Source organism: Paralichthys olivaceus, chromosome 24 (assembly GCF_024713975.1).
Source record: "Paralichthys olivaceus isolate ysfri-2021 chromosome 24, ASM2471397v2, whole genome shotgun sequence".
In the NCBI taxonomy this organism is placed as follows: Eukaryota; Metazoa; Chordata; class Actinopteri; order Pleuronectiformes; family Paralichthyidae; genus Paralichthys; species Paralichthys olivaceus.
In genome coordinates this window covers 9793214-9816285 of record NC_091116.1, presented here as the reverse complement: position 1 = coordinate 9816285, position 23072 = coordinate 9793214, and the positions used below count along the sequence as shown (strand labels likewise).

The following is a 23072-nucleotide window of genomic DNA, read 5'->3' as shown; positions in this document are numbered from 1 at the left end:
GCACACACTTATGTCAGTCCACTAAACATGTCTGATTTTTTCCGAGGTCAAGAGCCATGAATTAATGGAAATGTTTTAAAATGCCACATCTTACAATGTTAGACATTGGAAATGTGATTGTGAATTAAAATTGCTTCTTCCTCGACCCATATCGCAAGTTTTGGTGAAATCCGCCCAGTTGTTTTTGCATAATCCTGCTAACAGACAAACAAACGCAGTCCAGAGCGTAACCTCCTTGGTAGAGTTACCTTGAAGAAAGAAAACAATCAGTCCATCTTTTTGCTCTTTAGTTTTCATTTTTATTTGAGGTGCAACTGTCTAGTGCAATTTTAACGTCACATTTGTGATGGGCTGAGGAACATGCACAAAACATCGACAATTTTGCTAGGCATTTTCTTTTCCTCTCATTTCTTTTTTGTTTTGTCAAGTGTCTCACTATTGTGTTCAGTGCTCCAGTTGCACTACGAGCAACTTAAAACACTCAGCTGTACAAAAGACATAAAAGAAAATAAACAACAGAAAATAATAGTTCATTAAAAAACAACTACACATGTCCCCAATAATGGTAAAACAGTCCAGATCATTTGAGCGAGTGAGTTTGAAGCGACAGCAGAGGAGAGGTCACGTACAGTACGAGGCCGTGTGTCACTGCAGGAGAGACAGCATCTTATAGTGCGGAGGTAAATAATCCTCTTCTGGTCCCACCCTGAGTAATGACATCACAGGTATTTTCAAAACCTGGCAAAACCATAGATATATATATATATATATATATATATATGTATATACAAATATATGAATAAGACAACTAAAAAAAGCTTTTATATATGTATCTATGGTTAGAAACCAGGCACTTGGAAGAGTTTAATTGGACATTTGTCATATGTACAAAGTTCACTACCTAGAAACAGTCATGTCCTATTTATTCGCCTCTCTGTTATTTATTTTTACAAACAATTATTACACCAATAACAGCAAAAAAAGGAAAACAAGACAAAAACAAATTATCATCCTTTCCCAGCCCACCCTAATAAACAAGGATTCCCTGCATAAATGTTTAATGCTCCATCCAAGAAGGGGCAAGAACGTTAGGGTGGGGACGGCAACGTGAACCGCAGAAAGAGCACAGAGTTCTCAAAGTGAACAATGAGACAGGTAATATCTTTTTTTTTTCTTTCACAATAACCTCAACCCAGAAAATAAAGTCCTCTCATTGTATTCAGATGCTGTGAGGGTTGAGACCCAGAAAAAATGTCAGCGCGATTATTTGAGTCCCATTCCAGATGGGACGTGCAAATCTTCGTCCGCTGTCGGCATCATCGGAAAAAAGTTCAAACGTGAGAAGGGGGGAAAAAAAGAAGAAGAAAAAAACCAAACAAGAAGCTGCTGAGTAAAAAAATGTGTGCAGATGAACAGCGTGGGGCAGGGCGATGGCACACTTTCCACGGGGGACGGGGGGTGGTCACACTACAACGGAATTCAACGGCACTGACAAGAGCATGCGGCGTGCTCCCCCTGATTGGCCGAAACTATGCGTTATAGCTCCTCCTTCCTCCAGTGGCCCTAGACAACTGTCGGTTCCTGTCAGCTCCGTCCTTCTCGACATCACTGCGACGACCAGCATGACGATTGTCTGAAGCAAAAGTCAGCGACGAAGCAAAATTAAAAACACACGCCGGTACAACTCCAAAGTTTTTCAGTTAAATAAAGATGTGCAACAAAGGAAAGTTGTTTTTCGTCATCCGGGTTAAGATGAAGTGTCCTTGAGACGGTGGCAAAGTCGGTGTTGATGCTAGAGTCAGTTCACAGTATGGCAAGACTCCTTCCTCCTCCTCATCTTCTTCCTTCCATCCCCTCTATCTCTCATCCTTCAGGAGCTCTTCAGTGTGCAGGTTCTGTGTTACGCAGACGAGCTGGAGTTCTGTGCAGAGGGGAGGACTTGTGTAGTTCCGACCGGGACTGGGGGCTGGGCGGCGCTTGTCGGGGAGCAGTCGGTCTGGACCTGTGCCTGGAACTGGGCCATCTGCTCGGGGCTGGCCAGGTTTTTGAGCAGGTTATTCTCCTGCTCCAGTTGAGTGTTGCGCTCGATCAGCTCCTTGATCTGCTCCTTCAGCACCTCCACCTCCTCGCGCACAGCGTACATAAGGTGGCTTTTCACCAGGTCCTGTAAACGAAGGGAAGGGGGGGGGACAAAGAGCGAGAGATGGTTAGCTAAATAATTAATCAGATTCCTTCGTCTACATTTCCCCTGAGAGGAAAGAAAACATCTTGTTCAAACTACATTTCTGGTTTAAACCAGTCTGCTTGTTACAAAACAAAAAATAAAACACATGCTAAAATATGCTACTTTGCAACAACTTTTCTATAGTCACCGAGACAATAAGTCATGTTATTGATCGGCAAATATTTTGACAATTGATTATTCTGAGTAAAAATGCAAAATATGTTCTCCTTCAATGTAAAAATATTAAATTGAATATTTCTGGTACTGGACTTTTACTCAGACTAAGAAAAGTAATCTGGAGTGGTCGCTTTGGGCTTTATCCTCCATTATTTTCCACTGTAGTCTAAATGAATGAATTGATCAAGACAATACTAATAAATAATAAAATACATTAATCAACACATAATATTTAATGAGACAGATTGTTAGTTGCAGATGTAATCACTTCTGATTCACGCTTGTTTCTCAACTTCCTAAAGCATTCTCATTTCTTTATTTACTCAGTTTATAAATTTACAGACTACTACTTCAACATTAACTAAGCTGACTGGAGGACTCGGAAACAAGCTTGTATGGGAAAATGTGTGACAGCAGAGTTCAAAGGTTGAACTAGCATCATAAATCACTTTCACAGCACATCAGCGGTCTCGGTGTGTGAAGATGAAACCATGAACTCCTCAGAAATACGGTTTGTGATGATAGTGGTGGTGGTGGTGATGATGTTGTGTTGTGCCAGGTTGCTGCTGCAGAAAGTGGGATTTGTGTTTTATAATCCCACCATCCCCTCCTCTGCAGACCCGCCCCTCCTTCCTCACTCCTCCTCCCTCTCCCATGTCCCGGGAACAAATTGTTCCTGCATCGGGGTGGGAGGAGCCAATGGAAGGCAGAGTTATTTATACCGAGCCAAGGGGAGGCTGCTGCTTGCCTAGCAACACGGGACAGGGGGAGGGAGGGAGAGAGGGTAAGGGATGATACATGCTTATGAGGGAGAGAGAAGGAGGGAGGGATGGCGTGTGAACCTTAGCCTGGCCCGCATCAAGTTGCCAACAAGCCGGAGGTCATCTGTCCAAATTGTGACAGAGCAGGAAGCTCCTGTTGCCTCTGTGCATACCAGCAGGTGCATATGTGCAGGAAAACATCAGTGTTTTTGTAACGCAAAAAAAAAGACGTACAGGACACAGAAGAGCACCATCATGCCTTCCTTCCATTCATTCATTCATTCATTCATTCATTCCAAGCTGCTTTATGCTCCATGTATTTATTACCTTCACAATCAATCCTCTGATAAATCAACAATGACAGGCGATTTTAATGGTACAAAATAAAAGCTGGATGGGTACGATGTAGGAGTTGGTGCATGGGTTACATAAAACTGGCACATTCAGAATGTGATCAGGCTTTTTTGTATGTATAAATAAATATATATATATATATATATATATATATATATATATATATATATATATATATATATATATACACAATGCGGGTAAATATGACTGATTAAAAGAGGATGAAAAACAGCTTACCATTGCTTGTTCGATCTTGTTGTCAATGGCCACCACACTTGCACCAGAAGAGCTGAAGGGCAAGAAGAGAAAAATATATATACATTAGTGATTTGTTGGATGATTTTGGTGTAACATCAGCAGAGCACTGCAGTGTGTGATGGAAATGTCTCCATCAAGGGCAAACTGCCAAATGCAGGGATGTGAGATCTATCATGTCAATAAAATTAATTATCAGGATTACTGTCTGCAACAAAGAGGAGCAGATGGAGGTTGCAGGTTTTCTGCTGGTGGAGAATCAATGAGGCAACACGCACGACATGTTTCATTGTGAATCCTGTGAGCAACAAAGCCTCCTGACTTGAATATTACCTCTTGTCGACCCTGACTGACGCGCTCTCCTTCCCCAGCACCGAGGACAGAAACGAAATCGAGAAATTCCTCAGCTGACAAACGCCAAGGTCCATCGCCACTGTGTAACACTGGGGATTCATGCTACCCCGTCCATTAAAACCCCATCGGCGGCACAGAGAGGGAGTCCGGCGGTATAAAAGTAGAAAAACTGCGCATTCTAGTGTATTGGAGGGCGGGCTGCTGCTGGGTCTGCTCACCGGAGCGACCGCGGAGCTTGCAGCCGGAGGACGGGGCACACAAAGACTGAAGGCGGCGGGCTGCGGCTCCACAAACAGCGGATCCCTCCCTGGATGATGCGTGCGGGGAAAACAGCGCCAGCGGCCGCTCGATTGGCCGAGAAAGGGAGCTCATTAGCATAATGCGTGGTCGAAACTGGAGCTGCCGCGACGCTCATTGGCGGAGAGGTGGCTGATGGGAATAATTTATGCAGCATCGCTCTACCTGCTGCAACGATTTCTATAAAAGCCCGCATCCAACTGAAATACACAATCTAATGGAGGAACAGCAACGCGCAGGCATTAAGTCAACAATAAATAACAAAGCAAGTTTAGCTTCCATTCAGTGTTTGGTTGATCAGGTGGAAATGTGGACTGTAGGTGATGGGAAAACTTTCCTCAGCAGTCACAAGCTGTCATGTGAAGCAATGTCTCCACCTATTGGTTGTAACCCATTTCTAAAAAATCACACAAGATGCAAAACTGCCTCTAACGCAGGCTTTATGTAATTTGAGAGAACATGATCAATTGCCCAGGGCCTGACCCAAGCGGAGGAGCTGATCTCAGCACTGGCCAGCTGTCACTCGAGAAGGTAAATAACACCGGACGGTCAATAAGAGGGGATGGATGGTCGAAACTGCGGAGGCTGAGCTCAGATCAGTTTGGGAACACACTGTGCTTTACAGGAGAACAGGACCACCCCTCTCTTCTCACGAGGTGTTGCTGCAAAGGATTCATGAGCTGTCTCTGGTTTGCTGTTTTTGACAGAAAATCAATCGCAATATTTATAACTCACTTATTTAAAAAAAAATCAACAGTATTTGTGCAGGGTTGCAGAAATCGTATAGGCGGAACCATCAATCTCCTGACGAATCAAGTAAGAGCTAAGTTCACAACTTTATCAATAAGATTTTCACACTTATTTTGTCTTCAGACATTGTCAGGAAATCCTCATGAATGAACTTCATGGATTATATTGTAATAACAACACAATTTAGTTCAAGCCATAATTTAAATGACTTTGGAATTTTGTGATTAGACACAATCTGTGCTGTTATCAATTAATGACACTCATGCAACTGAAACCTGTACAAGGGCAACTTAAAATACACAGAGGCCGATTTGATTCTTTTTGTGAAAACTACTTGGAGCTGCTGATCAGATCAATATTTCACTTTAATTATTCATCAATTTAGGGACTCCGATGTCATTTGGTTTGTGATGTGTAGGTGTGGACTGGTGTGGTCGCTATGGGAGCCTCGGGATCAGCAGCACACAAAGGAAAAAAGGAAGCACATGTTAACAGAAGTGGTCAAGACAAAAAAGTGACTGAAACTAAAAACCGTTGAGCTGCGCCTGCTACAATCAGGGTGTAGTTTTCTTTTCAGACTTATGACCACACAACACAACACAACCACACCACAAGAGCTTTAACAGCAGTCTAAAACTCAGAGCAGCAGTGGGGCAATGTCTGACTGCAGGAGCTCCTTTCAGAAAACTGTCCTGCTCTAAGCACCTTAGCTGTGTTACATCTGTCTCTGGCTGGTACCAGCAGGAACTGGACTGACTGCGTTGGATCTTAGAGATCTAACTTTTCTGATGAGACAAAGACAAAACCCATTAGCCTGCTCATGTGTGTGTATTTCAGTTGCTCCAGCTCTGTCACTGACTTTAGCTGTGCTGCCAAAGAAATGGGAAACGGTGGGTTTGAGTGATTGTACTGTGATAATGTTTGTCACAACTTTTCTTTTCAGTACTGTAAAGACATGACTCATGTATGCTTGTGCAAAAAGTGTGGGAAAAAAATCTGAGACAATGTAGAACAGAGGTACAAATTGTACAGATTGTCCACAGTAGAAAAGTGTGTTTGTAGGTGGGACATGTTGTACACTGGGTTTGGGAGAGTGACGTCTATTATTGGCCTGATAACTGAGCAGAGGAAAGTAAATATGGGCAGACTCGATCAAATGAGGAACTAGAATGTTTATCAGGCAGTTGATATATCAGGCAGTTCACACACAGTCAATTGTGGCAGCATGCATATACAGAAGCTAGAACATCATGTCCTGAACATCCATGGACAGCTGAGCAGGGGGCTAAAACATGCCGGTGTGATGAGCCTTGATGCCTTGTAGCAGGCAGAGGCATACAACTGCTTTCACTTGAAGTAAGATTTTGCCACAGGTATTAAGTTTCATAAAAATGGTTTCAAACTGTAGGCCCTACTTCAGCATTTAATCAGCAGAATGTCACCACAACAACCACAACAGTCACACGGATACAGCAAAACAAAGCCCCTTGGTGCCAGTTCTCGTTTAACCCCACGGCCGCTGCAGTAGACCTGGCCCCCGCCACAATAACTCGACCCCCCTGACAAGATGAAACCACTACAGATATCGTTACCTCTTCAAATGCTTCTCCAGTTTCCAGAAGAGCAGCTTTAGGGCCTCTGTGTTCCTGCCCTGCGCTCCTCCTGCCCCGGCCAGCCACTTCTCTCTCATTGTTGCCCACCCCACCAAAAAGCACCCCAAAAAAAACACAACAACAACCACCTCTGTCCTTCTGACCTGCGCCCTTTGGCCCAAACCCCCTGCTCCCCTCCGCTTTGTGAGCTTCACATAGGGGAGCCTGACCTACAATGGAGACCAGGATGGAGCTGTGTGTAGGACAGGGATGGGAGTGGGAGTGCGTGTGCATACAGCGGGAGCGCGCCTTAGAGTGTTAAGTCCTCCTGATTGCCCCCTTGCTAAGCCTGAATCGCATATACACTCTCTGACGATTGGGCGCATTGGCGATGGCCGATAGGAGGATAGGTAGTGATGTCACTTCATAAGGCGTCATGTCACCTCCCCTTCTGTTGTTATGTAAACTGTCAGCAGAGATTAGGGTGATCCATCCAATAGGATGAGCTACTTTTGACCACACACCATTATCACGCTCTAGGCTCGCCAATAAGCCCCTCCTTCATTCATTTCCTCAACACCCTATCAGTGATGGTGACTTCTCTACATCTCCATGTATCACTTTATAGTGAAGAGTGGATCCCTGAATATCACACCAAACATTCACCTCCTCCTTATCTGTAGGAGGATGTGCATGTTGCTGAAGGTATGCCTTTAGATGGCCCTGTCACTGCACATCAGTGGATGCTCACTGGACACACACATACACACAGTATGGGTCTAGAGTGGAGCACGCCTGTACCTCCATTGTTGCTCCCACGCAGGCGTGCAAAAATTCGATACTACAGTCTAAACAAAGTCAAAATAAAACGGTGGCTTAAAGAGCTGATGGTGAGCAACAAAAATAAGAAAAGAAAACTCAAAAGATGTAATAACACTGTATTTTAAGAGTGAAATAAAAATTGCTGATGAGTAGTGGAACTGTCGAGAACAAAGAGGAGGTCAGCCCGCATGGAGGTACTTGTGGGGGACAAAATGGCGGCAAGGGGCATGCATGACCAGCTTGTTTGTGGGTTTTCAGTTCAACGCATGCAGTGAAATTATTAACCTCATTAGTTGAAGGTCACGACTTCTTCTCGTCCCTCAACTATGTGCCGCTAATCGAAGAAACAATCTAGAGCCTGAGACAGGCGCAGCGAGGCGCTGAGGATTTCTATAACAAAAACACTTCTCGTTTGAAGCCACAACTCGTCGCACTGTATATCTGTACAATGTGTACTTGCAGGTCTGGGGTGGGGTGGGGTTGGGGGGGCTTAGTTTGCGCATGCCCCCTTAGAACAAAAGAGTTGAAACTGGTCGGAAGGAAGCGCTCGCTTATGTGGAGACAGTTTGCCTGCAGCCATTCGCTAACAACGAAGCCAACCCGGCTCGGCCAATGGCGAGAGACATTGAGATGACTGCATCACAGATGGGATGCTCTCATTCATTATTTATCCTTGTCCATCAAAAGCTTGTTTGTGTGACATGTAAAAAGGGCTGACCCATATATTACCTAACTCACATAATGTATATCAATACTACGCTTACTATACTATGAAGAAGTTGGAGGAGTATGATGAGAAATGTGCTTTCAGGAAAAATAGAGATGAATAAGACTTTGAAACCAAACATTGTCTTATTTACTATAGCTGACATTACGGATGTTCTACCAGCATGATGTTCTTTGCCAATTAGACTTTGTTAGTTAGCTTTCCAACTTGACCAACCAGTAGAAATCAAATATATAAAATAACCCCATATGCCTCCCTAAAGCCTTTAACTGTGTACATGACGTGCATCAATTTCACCATCACAAAACTCCACCAAAACCCTACAAATTGTTTTTTTACTCCAATGACTTCATCCTCTACCTTCATAAAAACATCATAAACATATCTACACAGGAAAGTTAAGTCGTGGTGGAGATTATAAAAGGGCGGATGTGTAGCGACAGAGGGGCAGTACACGATGTGGATGTGGACAAAGCAAACGAACAGATGGTGCTTGCATTGCCCACACTGTTAAAAATATAACATTTTCCATTGCAAAACAAGGCGTGAACTATATTTGAGAGAAGTGGCACCTATCATTAAGAACAAATCCTGGTGGTTTCAGGCACCTAGCTTTAGAACTAGGTCAGAAGTGCTAAATTCTGCACAGTTTGGATTTTTTTTTGTATATGACAGATGCTGCACAGCAAAACCTACAGGCAATATTGTTTTTAAACCATAAAAACTGTGAGAGCTAAATCAAGTGGACTTTAAAATATATGAGACAATATTGTGGCGTTTTTTGAAGCTCAAGAGGCAAAGTGTTCCGAAAAGAGAAAAAAATATGAAATAGTACTAACAGAAACCCCAATGCCTTCCCGTGTCTTTGCTGTACAGTTATGGTCTCAATCCCTCCTCCTGCTCTCTTACCTCCCCTTTATCCGTGTTCGCTCACACAAAAGCGTCAAGCTGAGTGTAAGTAATGTTTTCGCCTCACTTTATTGTACGGTTTGAGCGAAAGCAGAGCTGGGCGCAGTGTGAGGTCCTGAAAGAGATCCAGCCCTGTTCAACAACTGCAACTTGTGTGAAAATGTGAAATGAGGGCTTCACCAGAGAAGGCATTACAAAGCAATAATGGATGTAAACTGCAGCCATAAAAAATCACAACACAACTGGATGTAATCAGATGGGTTTAAGACAAATAGAACATCGTGCTCCTGCTTCTACTGGTTTCTATCCCTCTCTTTGCATCCCTCAGTTTGCTGCTGGTAGAAGAGAGCTTGCGTGTGTCTGTGCGTGTCCATGCATTCTCTTTGTGTCTCCCTGTATCCATCAGTATGCCTGTAAGTGTGTGCATGTGTGTGTGTGTGGGGGGGGGGGCAGACTGGCAGAATCCGGTTTGGGAGGCTTTTAACACTGGCATTTACACAGTGGAGAAGCGAAGCCGACAGCAAGATCAACGCTGCTGCACAAACTCTCCACTTAAGAACAGGAAGATGTCTTTTCACTTTCTAACTTTAGAAAACAAAAACATAAGAAGGAGAGCACAGGGGCAAAATATAAATAAGATTTGCTGAATTACATAACTGGATGTGGACCTGCACCATGCAATCATTCCTGCATTTTCAAGGTATAATTTCAGAGTTGATGGACTGGACCAAGGTAGCAATCAAAAATAAAACCCTTCTTCTTGTTTGTAACTGGCGATAATCTCCCTCGATCTTTGCCTAAACACAGACAAAACCAAATACAGGAACACCCCGAAATTCAAACAGCTCATGGCATCACAGAGCTTCAGGGCAGCAGTTCCATGTAGCGTTGTGCATCAGTCTCTGCCCTGCACACAAAGCCTTACATAACCAGCCTCTGTACCATATGGGCCATGAAAGAGCAAGAGAGGAAGGACTGAAATCCAACGTCTCTGCCAGTAGAGCGACAGTGCAGATGTGCCTTATTCTTCTGATAGATGAGGTATTTTCAAAGGTCTCGCACATTCCCCGTCCACAATGAGGGGTAGACACATTTTAGACGGAGGTAAAAATAAAAAGGAGACTCTTTGGCTCTACATTCGGAGAGGATTGTGTGATACATTCAAATGATGACGTAAATACAGACGAAAATAGTCCAGGGAGGAGATGCTATCTTGCTTATAATCAGTGCTGCAGTTAGGAACTGTTGTCGGTATCAGTTAATGTGCAAGAGATATTCTTTCAATCAATTAACTTTGGGTCAATAGATACATTTTCTGAAAGCTGAAGACAAGAAATAGTTTCCAGTCACACATATAAGCTAAATTTGGGGAATGTTTAGACATAATCACCCAAAACTGACTTCAAAATAATGAATCCATTCCTGAAATAGTGGCCAATTAACATTTCCTGACAACTGATTAGTTTACTTGTTTCAGCTCTAGCACTTATGCACCCACAATTTCACAGAGGATAGAAATCTAGAAGACTGAATGCTAGGGTTCTGAATTTGCCGCTAACAGCAGAGATTAAAAGGAATTGTGACTAAAATAAACACAGATATCTCATCTCCTCCTGCTTCAGCATGTGACTAGATGACTCACAATCTAGCAAACAGCATCTTTGTACATGTGTAGTTGTAAGAGCTTTGTATGCTTGCTAAAATATCTTCTGGCTCTTTGTGGGCAATTTACACATTGAATTCAACAGCTCCCTCCTCTAGTTTTAATCCAGGCTGTAAAATAAACATTGCACAACCTTATGACACAGTGACAACATGAGACGTCACAGGAAGTTAAGATACAGCCCCCCCCAGTCACATGGACCTGCACATTGTTTCTGTTTTAGAAAGAAATACGGTCGGTTCTTAAACAGCGAGGGTCTTCTCAGTGGTTGAGAAATGATGCTTGAGGCTCCCTGCAGCATGCCGGCTTCACGCAGTGACCCGAGTGTGTTTCTAACAGTCGGAGGGGTCAAGACCATGATACTAAACATTCAGAAAAGGCTTTACGCAGAATTATTCGTATTTCTTTTACGAGAAGCGGCGCTGTCGGGGAGGATAAATATTTTTCTTTGACGGGTTGTAGAGTAGTCATGTTACTGTGTGTGAGTCAAATCAGAATGAAGGAACTGGAAGAGATAGGTAACTGATAAACATTATGGTTGGATGAACAAAAATTAGAGTTCAGATAATAAGTCGGTTCACTAAGTAAAATAAATTTTATCTGCAAATCTTATAATTGGTTGAGAAAATGATGAGTGGACTGGTTTTTCTCTGGAGGAGGTGCATGTGTGAATGCAAATGTCTGAGTGAGAGACTCTCTTCTCGACCTGGCCTCCGAGAATAAAGTCTGTAGAAATGTGTGAAAGGCAAACCGCGGGTAAACCCAACTTTACCCGCTTCTGTGTCCTTGAGGAGAACACCACCCCTGACTGCTCGGTGTCCTACTGCTGAACCCGACCTCTGACCTTCCTATGGAGAAAGCAAAATATTCAACAAAGCTCTAATTTACTAATTTACTCTAATTTCCATCTGGGTTCTAGACTTTGCTAGACCTGATGCAAAGTCTAGCTTGATATTTCCTACTGTTAGCTGCCACGTTGGCACCATCATGCAGACACAGGCCACTCATTTGTTCTGTTGAATGTTCTCCCTGATGTTTACTTTAAGGCAATTCCACAGACATTCAAGACAGGTGGGACTTGAATAACACAAGTGGCTTAGGGAAAACCATTTTTGTTAGGATACTTCATTCACGTAAAGGCCTTTTAAACTCAGGGATTTTGCAGGGGTTTATCGGGTTTAATTAAAGACTTTAAGACATTTTTCAATACCACATCTAATGCATCAACTTTAACTGTCACATTGACCAAAGTGTGAAAATATAGTTTAACTTTGAATTATTCTTATAAATACATGATGTATACTGTATGAATTGCAATATTCACAATGATATGGTATAACTAATTAAATTCATGCCACTGAGACACAGATAAGCAGCAGAAAATGGATGAAAGTGAAAATGCCCATAATGAGATAATAAGGTGTTATTGTGACATGACCAGCCAGCCTGCAAAATACCAGGAGACCGAAACTGAAGTAATCACAACTTGTGCTCTTCCCACTGTGACATGTCAAAATGTTGGCCATGAGAAATCCCTGTTGTGAGTTAAGTTGGAGACTTAAAGACACCTGCTGCTTCATGTGAACAAAAGCTGCTCGGGGGGTGTATTCTCCTCCAGCAATGAGCTCAGCTGGAGGTTTTGGTTCTGAGGGGTCAATTATAGGATGTGAAATATCATCACGTTTGTTTTGCTGTGGTCGGGTGTAAGTGCTGGCAGAGAGCCACTAGAGGAAATGATCAAGAGAAGGGGATTGACAGAGAGAAAGAAAATGATAGCTTATTTGTCCGGAGGAGCGATCAAGCCACGATCAGTTAAAAGCAGAAACGGTTCCTCGCCTCCTCTTTAACGATGGTTTTCCCTTAAGGGAAAAGAAGCAGTTCTGTATGATTAAAAACCTCTCCTGTGGAACAACACCTGCTCACAGCATAAACCCCCCACACACAGATGAACTCATAAACGACCCAGGAGAAAACTGACAGAGACATGCACGAACACATATCACATCCTCTCGGGCCTGCGACTCCCTTCAAGAATCTGCAGCTCGGCATGAAAGCACAAAGCAAATAAACGTGACACGCTGTGCACCCACTCACACCACCACCCCTGCTGCCTAAAACTATCTGAGCCTGATGCGGCTGCATTAAGATCTTCGCAAGCAGGAAACAAAAACATCCATCTGATTTTTTAATTTTATTATTACCTTTAGAACATTATACATGCACAGTTGATTAATGCATTAATTATAAAGTCAGAGCTCCAACATTCAAAAACGAGACTCTAACGGTCATGTGGGCCTCCACCAAACTAATTAGTTTTAGTTTTTCATTTGGAGATTAATCGTTTGCAAAAAAGAACGCCTGTCACTGCCCTCTAAAACCCAAACTGTGTTTGACCGATGGTTCAACACCAAAATAATAATTTTACAACATCAGGCAAAGAAAATACGCACATTTTCACAACCAATGAGCAGGAACAAGGGAACGTTGCAAATAGAAACATTTGATTCATGGATTATCAAGCTAATATCAAAGTAGCTGCTGATCTTCGGTTCATTTCCTATTGAGTTATTACATTGCTTCTACAAAGATAGAGAAGATAAAACTAAAAAGACAACCAGTCAATGATTATTATTAATATGTTTAGGATTGACTCACAGGGTTTCTGCTGGATTCAACCATAATGAATTAAATCTAAGACCCATAATTGACGACCGTAAGAAGTATTCTAGTAGAGAATAACCCTTGAGACACGTTATTACTAAAACTGATTTTAAAGCACGACTGAAGTAGATTAAAATGAATGTAAACATCATTAAATCTACCTCAACCTTTTTAAGACCTAAATATTCAGATTATTAAATGTAAAACTTTTAAGGACACCCTCTAGGTTTGACACAAATTAATTTCTTTAAATGCAACAATAAATAATCCAGAATAAGATTTTCAGTGTAATAATCTGACTCATTTATTAGTCTGTCAAATGACTTCCTGCAGCCAGGAAGTAGGTCTTTACACAGAGCTGCAGATATAAAACCATTCACACGTGACTTTTTCATTGCGTGCAAGAAGGACATTTCAACTCAGCTGCAAGGCACATTTTAGGTCACTGGTTCTCAATGCACGCCAAGATTATATAAACCACTGACGACCTGGTGCAGGGGATTTCTGAGCCAACACTGCCACCTTGTGGTGAAACAGCAATCCAACTACATGAAAGAGTGGAAAGACAGTGAAGTTAATGTCTCTGCTGGAGGATGATTTAATGTCACGTTTCATTACCACACTAATGACCCGAAGAACCTTCCGCAGTGATTAACGGCTGCTGACAGGCAGGAGATGCCACCAAGGAAATTAGACGCAACACGTTGTGTCACAAAGCTGCAGTCCGACCTTCAGTGTCAGGATTTGTCAAACGGGAATAATGACGACACATCACAAGTGTCTCCTGCGTTTAAACCACACTACGATTTCTGTTACTTATACATTGTCAAGTAATTTATAAGATAAAGTTAAGGTTAATATCCTCCTTAATTAATTTTAGATTTATTTCATTTCCCTAAACTGAATCCATCCTTCTACAAAAGGATGTTTATAAATTAAGTCTCAAATAAAATGTCAATACAAGGTGTGAAAGCTTTGTAATAAATATATTATTTATTGCAAATTTTACTTGGTCGGTTTGATGCATTAAACCACCTTAAATCAGACATTTGGATTTATAGACCATCAATACTGCTGCTGAAGAATTTTTACAGAAATTTAACAATCAAGACAATTTAAATTTGACCTGCACACAAACCTAATATATATTCTTGAACATGCCAACATCTAAGATTTTGATTCAAAGCCTCCGACATCTCATGTAGAACATGAATTTAATTCTCTCATCCTAGTTTCTTCCTGCAACATAATCCAGAGGGGATTATGTTTTTAATTTTTAACTGAAGTGGCAGTTTATTCTCATCTTTATTGTGCTCAGTCATTTCCGCTTGTTTAAACCATCCGACATTCTTATCTTAGGGTGTGTTCACATGCGCAATGGTTCCCTAATGTTTTGTATGACTCACCACTTAGTTTTAAACATTAACCATCAACAGAGTTAGAGGTCTAGGAACATGGGAAGGAACCCACATGCATTAACACTAACGTGCACCCGTGACAAAGAAACAGAGGCTAAAGTTACCAAACATGCAAAGGGAGTGTGGCTTTGTTTCCTCTGAGGACACCATTACGCCACTATATCTTTACATACAACCTCATATCTATAACCTTTAAAGAGGATTTTCTTCTAATCACATGGCATGAAATTCTCCTTTTGACAGAAACTCCATATCCACAAGCTTGACAGTAACAAGAACACATATATCACAAGGTAGAGCCGGTAAGACTACAGTTCCTGACAGGCAGCTTATGACCACAAAAGAAAATTTATAATCAACAGAGTCAACCATATTATAGCAGCTTTCATTCTCACACAAAACCTTTAATGGTTCAACAGGTCAAATCTCTGAGTCAGCCCTAATATGAAAGCCGACAAACACAAAGATAAAATGTGTTGCTCAAAGTAGGGCCGTGCAATAAAACAATATGAATAATTGTCCGTCAATAGCAATATAAAAAAATCCAACGGCTTATGCATGAAAGGTGTACGTGTCACGTGTCATTCTCTGCTAATAAAGAAAAGTTGAAAACCACAGCCTTCGCTCAGAGGCAAAAATTATACTTTTACTTTGGCCATATCTTTCATCCCTAGTTCAAAGAGTCTTGAAAGGCCAAGTAAAGCAATAAACTACATTTTCAGTAAGTGCTGTAAATACTTGCAGCAGAAAAAACGAAGTAAAGGGAGCTCTAATCTGTGTCTGATCATCTACTGAGGACAGAGGGTTCTAATATAATCGTAGTTTGTGAACACATAAGCTCTAAGTACTGCAAATTCCGTTTTGAGTGAGCTCCCTCTCTAATGTGTTTAGTCTGTAATACAACAAAAGGAGTCCTCCCTTTTAAATCAGTTTATGCAGAGTGGTTTTTAAAAAAGAAAGTCCTGATTGATTAATTGATCGATGATTATATCTTCACTTTGCCTTCAACCTTTAATGTTGTGACAGCTTGGTTGTATTCACACTTGCATTACTGCAAAAACAGCAATATAGAGAAACTTCATAAAAATTAGCTGCTCTTGTAAAGCTGTCAAGAAACGGCATGTGCATGTTTTATGGGCAAACAATCTCTATGGTGCATCTGTAACCTTAATGGTTCCAAAGGATGAGGTCATACGGATTAACTGCCATATACAATACAGCGCTACTGTACTATGACACCTTGACTTGTTGTTCTTAGCTGTGAAAAGGATAGTGACACATCAACATATCTGCACTTGATTCACATGCTTTCATTTCATTTTTGGCAGGACAAAAATGCATTTTGGTAGGCCTTAAACCAGAGTGTTAACATGCACACAGGTATTCCTAAGCGATAGGTTTGGATAAAGCTCATGTCAGTATTTGCTCTGCAGACTATACTGAGTTGCTCTGCCTGCTGTTCTTTGTAAAGCTACAAACAGCAAGTTAATTATCTGCAGCCTTTGAGCAAATTCATATTTCTCTACAAGTTGGAACACAGAACATTTACATATGGCAGGTATGAAATATATATGAAATCGTTTATGTGTTTTGTAACTTTTTTTTCTCTGCACCTAGCTATCCACAGGCCTTCGGGCTGAAATTCCACCTGGGGAAGCATGAAGACCTGATGACAGCACTGCCCTGGAGTACTCCCACTGACACATACAGAAACCTACAGCAAGCTGGTGAAAAGACACGAGCAAACACGGACACACCTTCACATCAGGGCTTTAGAACGTGCACACACGATTGAGGGTTTTCATCGTCCCGACATCTGCAACAAGCTACTAACTAAACCTGAGAGTGAATATGACTGATTTTTGCAGCAATCAACCCAGTCAACTCATTCATGTTGTTTCCATAGTAGGAAAACGCAATCCTTCTGCTGTGGATTGCTTTACTGTCAATATTGATAGAGGTGCTGTTACTGGACAACCTGGCTGTTGACTTATTCATATACACTGTGCTCTTTTCAGTTATCGGTAAATGTGGGTGCACATGCCTAATGGTTTGAGGAAAAACCTGCATGTGATTTGGCCTGAATGTGCATGCAGGGAAATGATTTAAGAGTGCAAAGAGAAGACAGGACTATTGTCTGAAAGAAGAGGGTCTGCAAAGGAAAAGGAAGACCGAGAGAAAGACAGACAGGGTGACAAAGGAGACAAACACGATACGAGACTGAAAGAAAACAGTAACAGAAGCGCAGAGCCGGATCATAGCATGACGTGACCATGAATATAAACAAAGCAGATACAGTCACACGAAGACTAAGACGTCTGCAGCCGCAGGACAGAGGCCGATTCACTGCAGGAAAAGGTCGGATTTACAGAAACACAGATACAGAAGAAGGCATGTAGATGCCATGCAGAACACACACGTAGCAATGATGAGGTGCCACGAAAGCCTCCCCACAGAATAGAGCCCGGCTGTCTGCAGCTGAGTATGACTCAGACCACATCAACACTAAGCCAGCAGTTATCGAACCCTGTCTCTCAAGATACAATCTGACCAGTTGAAAATGCATAGAGTTCGTACTTCCGCATCAACAACTTATTGTGACAACACGTGAATTACAACTGTTTTCTTTTTCACTCTGCGACTCCTCAGCTACTCTTTTTCTGAGTTTCAGCTCTGACGTACAGTTACGTGTTTAACTTTTTCAAGTTTGCATTTGAACAGCTTAATAAAGCCACAACATCCAAGATTATGCTGTATATTTTTAGCTCTGGGTTCTTGGGTGAGGTTGACCATGCCCAGTTTAACTCCCTTGATACCCTGCTGTCATCATTGTTGTACTCACAACATGAATATCCTGCCTAACAAGAACAGAACTGTAGTAACACTAGCTGCCGCTGGAGTTCATCATGCAACACAATCAACACCCCTTCAACACAGCATATTTTCAATTAAAAATATCAAGTGTCTAATAAAAGAATAAACCTAAGGGACAAAGAGGGAAAAGGGTAAAATTGTGAAAGAAAGAGAGAGGAGGGATAGATTTAGGCTGTGCAACAGATAAAATTTAGCTCTCCTGACAAAACAGTCCTGAGATAAAGGAGGTAAATATGTAATGGTAGGGGGTCGACCAGGGCAGTGCATGTGCTGAGTCACCAGTCACCCTCTGTGACTCAGCAGCTCCACTGCTGCCATTCCAGTCACTGATATTCTTGCAAAGGCAATGTGGAGTGAGCCGTTTGTCTCCCACTGTCCCACTGACAGATCAACCTCAGGGGACAGGGGATCAAGCACATGTAGATCTGAATGACAGAAAACCAGTTGCAGGGTGCAGTTTCATGCAGAGCTAAGCAGCAAGAAACTTTGAGCTTGTAAATCATGTGTGGCTGCTTCAGTGGTGTGATGGGGCAAACACACTTCTATTTAACTTTTATAGTAAGCATATGGAAAAATATTGTATATCAGCTGCAGCTTGAACAACAATAAAAAGTACAGTAGTTTCAATTTAATCTGAATAACAGCTTTCATTAGAAAAGACTGCTTTGGCAGCACTGCTGCCCATCCTCACCTGTCCTCCTCTCCTTCAGCATGCTGACTCCTGAGGCCTGCAGCAGCAGCGACCATTAAGGCACTGGCTTCAGCTGACATCCCCATGTGGGCCAGTGTTCCAGCAGCACCGCTGGCCTCTAAGCCCCTGTCTCCACCTACTGCCACCGCCAGCCTGGGAAGGCCCAGCAGGCCTTGGTGCTGGAGCAGAAGCCTCTGGGCGTCCTCCAGATGGGAGGTTTTTATGGAGCTCCCTCCTACAGGGACGTGGGTGAGGGTCGTGCCTGGGGTGAGAATGGGCTGGAGGTCAGCTTGCAGTGCAGTCAGAGGCATGTAGGGGCTCCCGTAAGTGGGCACAACTGGAACTGTGGCAGTGGATTGGGGCTGGATTTGTGGCTGTTGGTGATGTAGGGGTTGAGATGGGAGGGTCTGTGGCTGTCCTGCAACAAAAGATCCTGGAGCAGGGGCTATCTGACCTTGATGGGGCAGCTGCTGAGTAATGCTGACTACTGGCTGTGCAGGGAGGCCTGGAACTGGTACTGTGGGGATTCCCGTTGTAACATGTGACAGAGGAGGCTGGACCTGAGTCTGGAAGGGAGCAGTGGGCTGGATGAAGTCTGGCTGACGGATGCTTCCTTGGGTCATGACCCCTGCATGGAGCTGAGGTGCTGGGTAACCTCCCTGGGTTTGTGCCTGGTGGGGGTCCACAGAATAGGGCAACTGGTGGGGTATGACAGGCATAGGCTGACTTCCACTTGGTTGTGGTGTTGCTGTAGGAAGAGTAACAGGTGCCATGGGTTTAGGCACGTGAGCTCCACCAACAACCTCTTGGGGTGAAACATAGGTCAGAGGAGTAGTCTGGACCAGTCCCTGTGAAGGGCTATGCATGGCTAGAGGACTAGTGAAGTCCAGGCTCGGTTGCTGATAGGGCTGCAGTGTGTGAGGTGGCTGAACAGCAGGGATACCTGGATTAATCCCACCTGCAGCTGCCTCAGTCTCTGCTGCCAACTCTGCACCTTTTGGTGCCTCGGATGTAGCTGGAGGAGGAATCTCCTTTTCATAATACTCAGTGCATGTCCATCTTCCCTTGCGGAAGGGCTCAGAGTTGGTGTCTAGCTTGACCACCCTAAAACGAGAGCCAGTAACTGTCTGGGTTTGGGTGTGCTGGTTTTGAGTGTTTGGGGCAGCAGCACACAGTCCTGTTCCTCCTCCTCCACCAGAAGCAACTTGACCACTTACATTAGTGTTGTCAAAACCTGCAGACCCAGAGGGAGGAGCTGCAGCAGCAGTGACACCAGTCACATTAGATATGTTTACACTGCCCAGTAGATGTGCATCAGTGGCTGCCCCACCAACCATAGGGGCTAATGGTTGACTTGTCCCACTTGCAGGTTTTGTGTTATCCAACACCAGTGTCCTCTGGGACTTACTAGGCCCTGCTTTGGAAGCCATAGATGGGCTGGAGCTAGCCAGAGGAGCAACGGCAAGTGCTGGGGGTTCACCTCCTCCCAAGCTGTCAGAATGATGATGGTGGGACTGGCTCTGTTGCTGAGGATAATATTGATGATGTATGGTCCCATTTACTATAGAGCTGTGCTGCTGAGACCCCTGAGGGATGGAATGAGGGTGAAGGGGTTCGTTGGGTGACGCAAGTCCGGGGGTGTCGACCCCATGGAGACTGTTCAATGTCTCATCAGAGGAGCTTCTCTCCGGCACCCCTGTGTCCGTGGCCCTGGACACTGACACATCCAGCATATCGGAGGAGGACAGGTCTTCAGTGTGCGACTCATCCATATCATCATAGCTCTCAGTGTCATCTGCTAAACTGTTGTTGCCGCTCACGTTGATCTGAGCTGAAGTGACACTTGTTATTTGGAAACCACTCTTCTTCTTCACTTGAGCACCAGCTACTTGGGACTGGGGCTGGTGGTGAAGTCCCGGGGAGGAGGATCCAGTTTGGATCACATTGTCGTCCACCGCGTTGACCCCACTGCCAGCGGCGGCGGGGGGGGTAGACGCACCGCTGCTACCCCTCCTGTAGTGGAATGCCGTTTTCCGGCTCCCGGCCGGGTCTCCAGGAAAGTCCTGGTGGTGCATCTTCACCGTCGAGGATTTAATAAAAGCCAAAGACGAAGTGACCGGCGGCTGTTTGCGTTACCTACCAGCTAACAGATGCTAGTTAGCTGGGTCAGCTGTAGTACCGCGATACTACCGAGCCATAAGTGAGAAGTCAGATGATTTATATCCTTTAAAATCAAGCTAAACACCCTGAGGGCAGAAGCACGTATGGGCAGCGTCCTTCTTCTTAGCTCAAGTATTAATCCAACTCCTGACTGTACTCAGTGACGCTATTAAGCAAACAAAGAATGGTGAATTCTAGCTAGCCGCTGGTTAGCTTAATGCCGTGTTGGGTGACCAGTAGCCATTAGCCACGCTCCTCTAGAACTTGCTTTGGCTTTGTTTTACTGACTACAACGATTGTCTCCTCGATATTAACGTTAGCAATCAGGCACATAGAGATCGGTGAAGCTCCTGGCACGTTGACGTGCACTCCAGTGGTCTTCGTAGCTGGCCGGTGAATGTCGCAGGAAAAGCGGCATCCATTCCTCTCCCGGGCGTCGAGTCTCCACGAAACAAAAACAAACCTGGCGATGGGTGAATACGCTTCCCCTCCAGTTAGCAGGCGGCCGTGCGTGGGTGGTGTCCGTCTGTGCAGCGGGTAAAAGTGGTCGCTAAGTCCATCTCTGGTCGTGTCACCGGGTCCGTGTTTGCTGTCTCATTGCCGGCGAGCAGCAGCAGCTAACGGGCTGTCAGGCTCCGAGGAGGGAGGGAGGAATGCAAACACTCTCATTGCGCATGCGCCAGTCTGTCTGCTGCTCTGGCCCAGTGCAGCATTCATGTCCATCGGAATTGTGCGATCTATTTATTCGTGGAATATGCAAAGATCTTTTTCATATCTAATTGTTTTGATTTTAATATCTATTTACATGCATTTTTATATCGTCTTTACTTCCTCCTTCCGACTTGCCTGCTGCTGTGATATAAATGTCCCCAGTGTGTGGATCAATAAAGTTTTATCTTTTCTGATATTGGACATAAATAAGCAAAATATAGACAGATAGATGTATATCAAAAAAGATTGCAATAAACATAAAATGTGCCCAAAACTGTACATACTCCGTAAGTAAATGATACACAAAAAAGTGCTAGAATACACAGTGAAGTGCTAAATGTAATGGAACGTCAAATAAGTCTATAAATGATAGTAAATACAAAGTAGGAATTAGAGACAAGTGTGCAAAGTTGCTGAAGTTGTTTAGCGTTTAAAGAAAGGTAAAGGTATGTGGTACTGCATGTTACTTATTAGACTCTTGCCACTTTAATATTGAAAATGTCCCCATTGTGGGAAAAATAAAAGACTATCTTATCTTATAAATGTGGTGAAAGAACATGGAAAGAACAAAACACAAATAAATAATAACCAGACTTTCAATGAGAAACATAAATGAACTAAGTACATGTAAACAAGGGTGAGAATGTAAATTTTACAATTTTTACTGAGTAACTGAAGGCAGCATGAGGCTCTGGGTTGCTTATTTTTTCTCCAGGGACCCCAGTGTTTGGGAAGTGCTACTGTACATTATGTGAGCTTTGCAAACTAAACAGCGGCCTATCAAATTTGGGTCTTTGATTCTGTTCTAAGCACAGGTTGACATATTACTATGTATAGATGTTGTCAATATGGCCATTCAACACACAAATCATAACATAACTTGTTTTGCCTGTTGAAGTCAAACCAGAGGTCCGAGGCTCAATACAAATTAATGAACAAATCCCCTCCTATAGATCTTACATAGCATCAACCCCTTAGTTTTTTGTTGTACCTGCCTTCTGTCATGTTACACATAATATATAGCAAGTATGTACTGTCAGAGCGAAGTAAAGTCCATGTCAAGAGTTGAGACACGCCTGCCTGAGCCTTTCTAACATGTCAGCATCACAGCTATTCATAAACACATCACATGCACCTGTAGGGGAGGGCGAGTTACAGTAAAGTTCCACTCTGAAGTCTGATTCCAAAGGTTGCGTAATGTTTAAACCACAGAAAGTAAACAGAGGAATGTTTTCAGCCATGCTTTCTGTAAACGTTCATCCTCAACACTGCTCCTGGACAGTCTCCGTGTGTTCAGGCAGTGTTTTCGTTTGCATGGACGCAGGACACTTAAAGTACATCAGCATCTCTTAAGATCTGTTCTTTGAGAATCATTTCAAGATTGCTTATACAAAGAGAAGGACTAAAACCCTGAACAGCTTATTATTCATGTGTTAGGGTGGGTGTTGTCTTTCATAATGTTTTGGGCCCTCCTGATGGCCTTTGTGGTGTAAATGTCCTCAAGTGGTGTGAGGGCTGCCCCGGTGATGTGCTGTACTGTTTTTATCAACCGTCGCAGAGCTTTCCTGTTCTCCACAGTGCAGCTGCTGTGCCACACTGTGATGGTGTGGCACAGCAAATCATAACTTAGAAATAGGTAGCAAAATTATATACAAGACATTTTTGTGAAATC

General features: G+C 43.3%; 1 protein-coding gene and 1 long non-coding RNA gene across 4 annotated transcripts in view; both read right to left on the bottom strand.

The window, feature by feature from the left end:
- Positions 1-23072, bottom strand: part of LOC109638887 (uncharacterized) — an 82157-nt gene that overhangs the window by 47681 nt on the left and 11404 nt on the right. The gene's annotated exons all lie outside the window — the stretch shown is intronic.
- LOC109638902 (TSC22 domain family protein 1) lies at positions 277-21360 on the bottom strand. Of its 3 annotated transcripts, none has more exons than XM_020102087.2 (3): positions 18530-21360; positions 3754-3805; positions 277-2164 (listed from the first exon to the last, which is right to left on the bottom strand). In XM_020102087.2, exons 1-3 carry the CDS (start codon positions 20602-20604, stop codon positions 1901-1903), a joined length of 2391 nt encoding a protein of 796 aa, XP_019957646.1. In that variant the 5' UTR covers positions 20605-21360; the 3' UTR covers positions 277-1900. The 3 variants fall into 3 exon arrangements, with proteins under 3 accessions (XP_019957646.1, XP_069377546.1, XP_019957647.1); XM_069521445.1 differs by lacking the exon at positions 18530-21360 and adding an exon at positions 6765-7077; XM_020102088.2 differs by lacking the exon at positions 18530-21360 and adding an exon at positions 4105-4424.

Excerpts from the sequence above, each read along its gene's own strand:
- LOC109638902 (XM_020102087.2), bottom strand. The coding sequence starts at position 20,604 with ATGCACCACCAGGACTTTCCTGGAGACCCGGCCGGGAGCCGGAAAACG. Across the intron at positions 3,806-18,529 it reads GCTGAAGGAGAGGAGGACAG|CTCTTCTGGTGCAAGTGTGG; the intron begins GTGAGGATGGGC and ends CTTGCCCTTCAG. Across the intron at positions 2,165-3,753 it reads ACAAGATCGAACAAGCAATG|GACCTGGTGAAAAGCCACCT; the intron begins GTAAGCTGTTTT and ends CTTCGTTTACAG.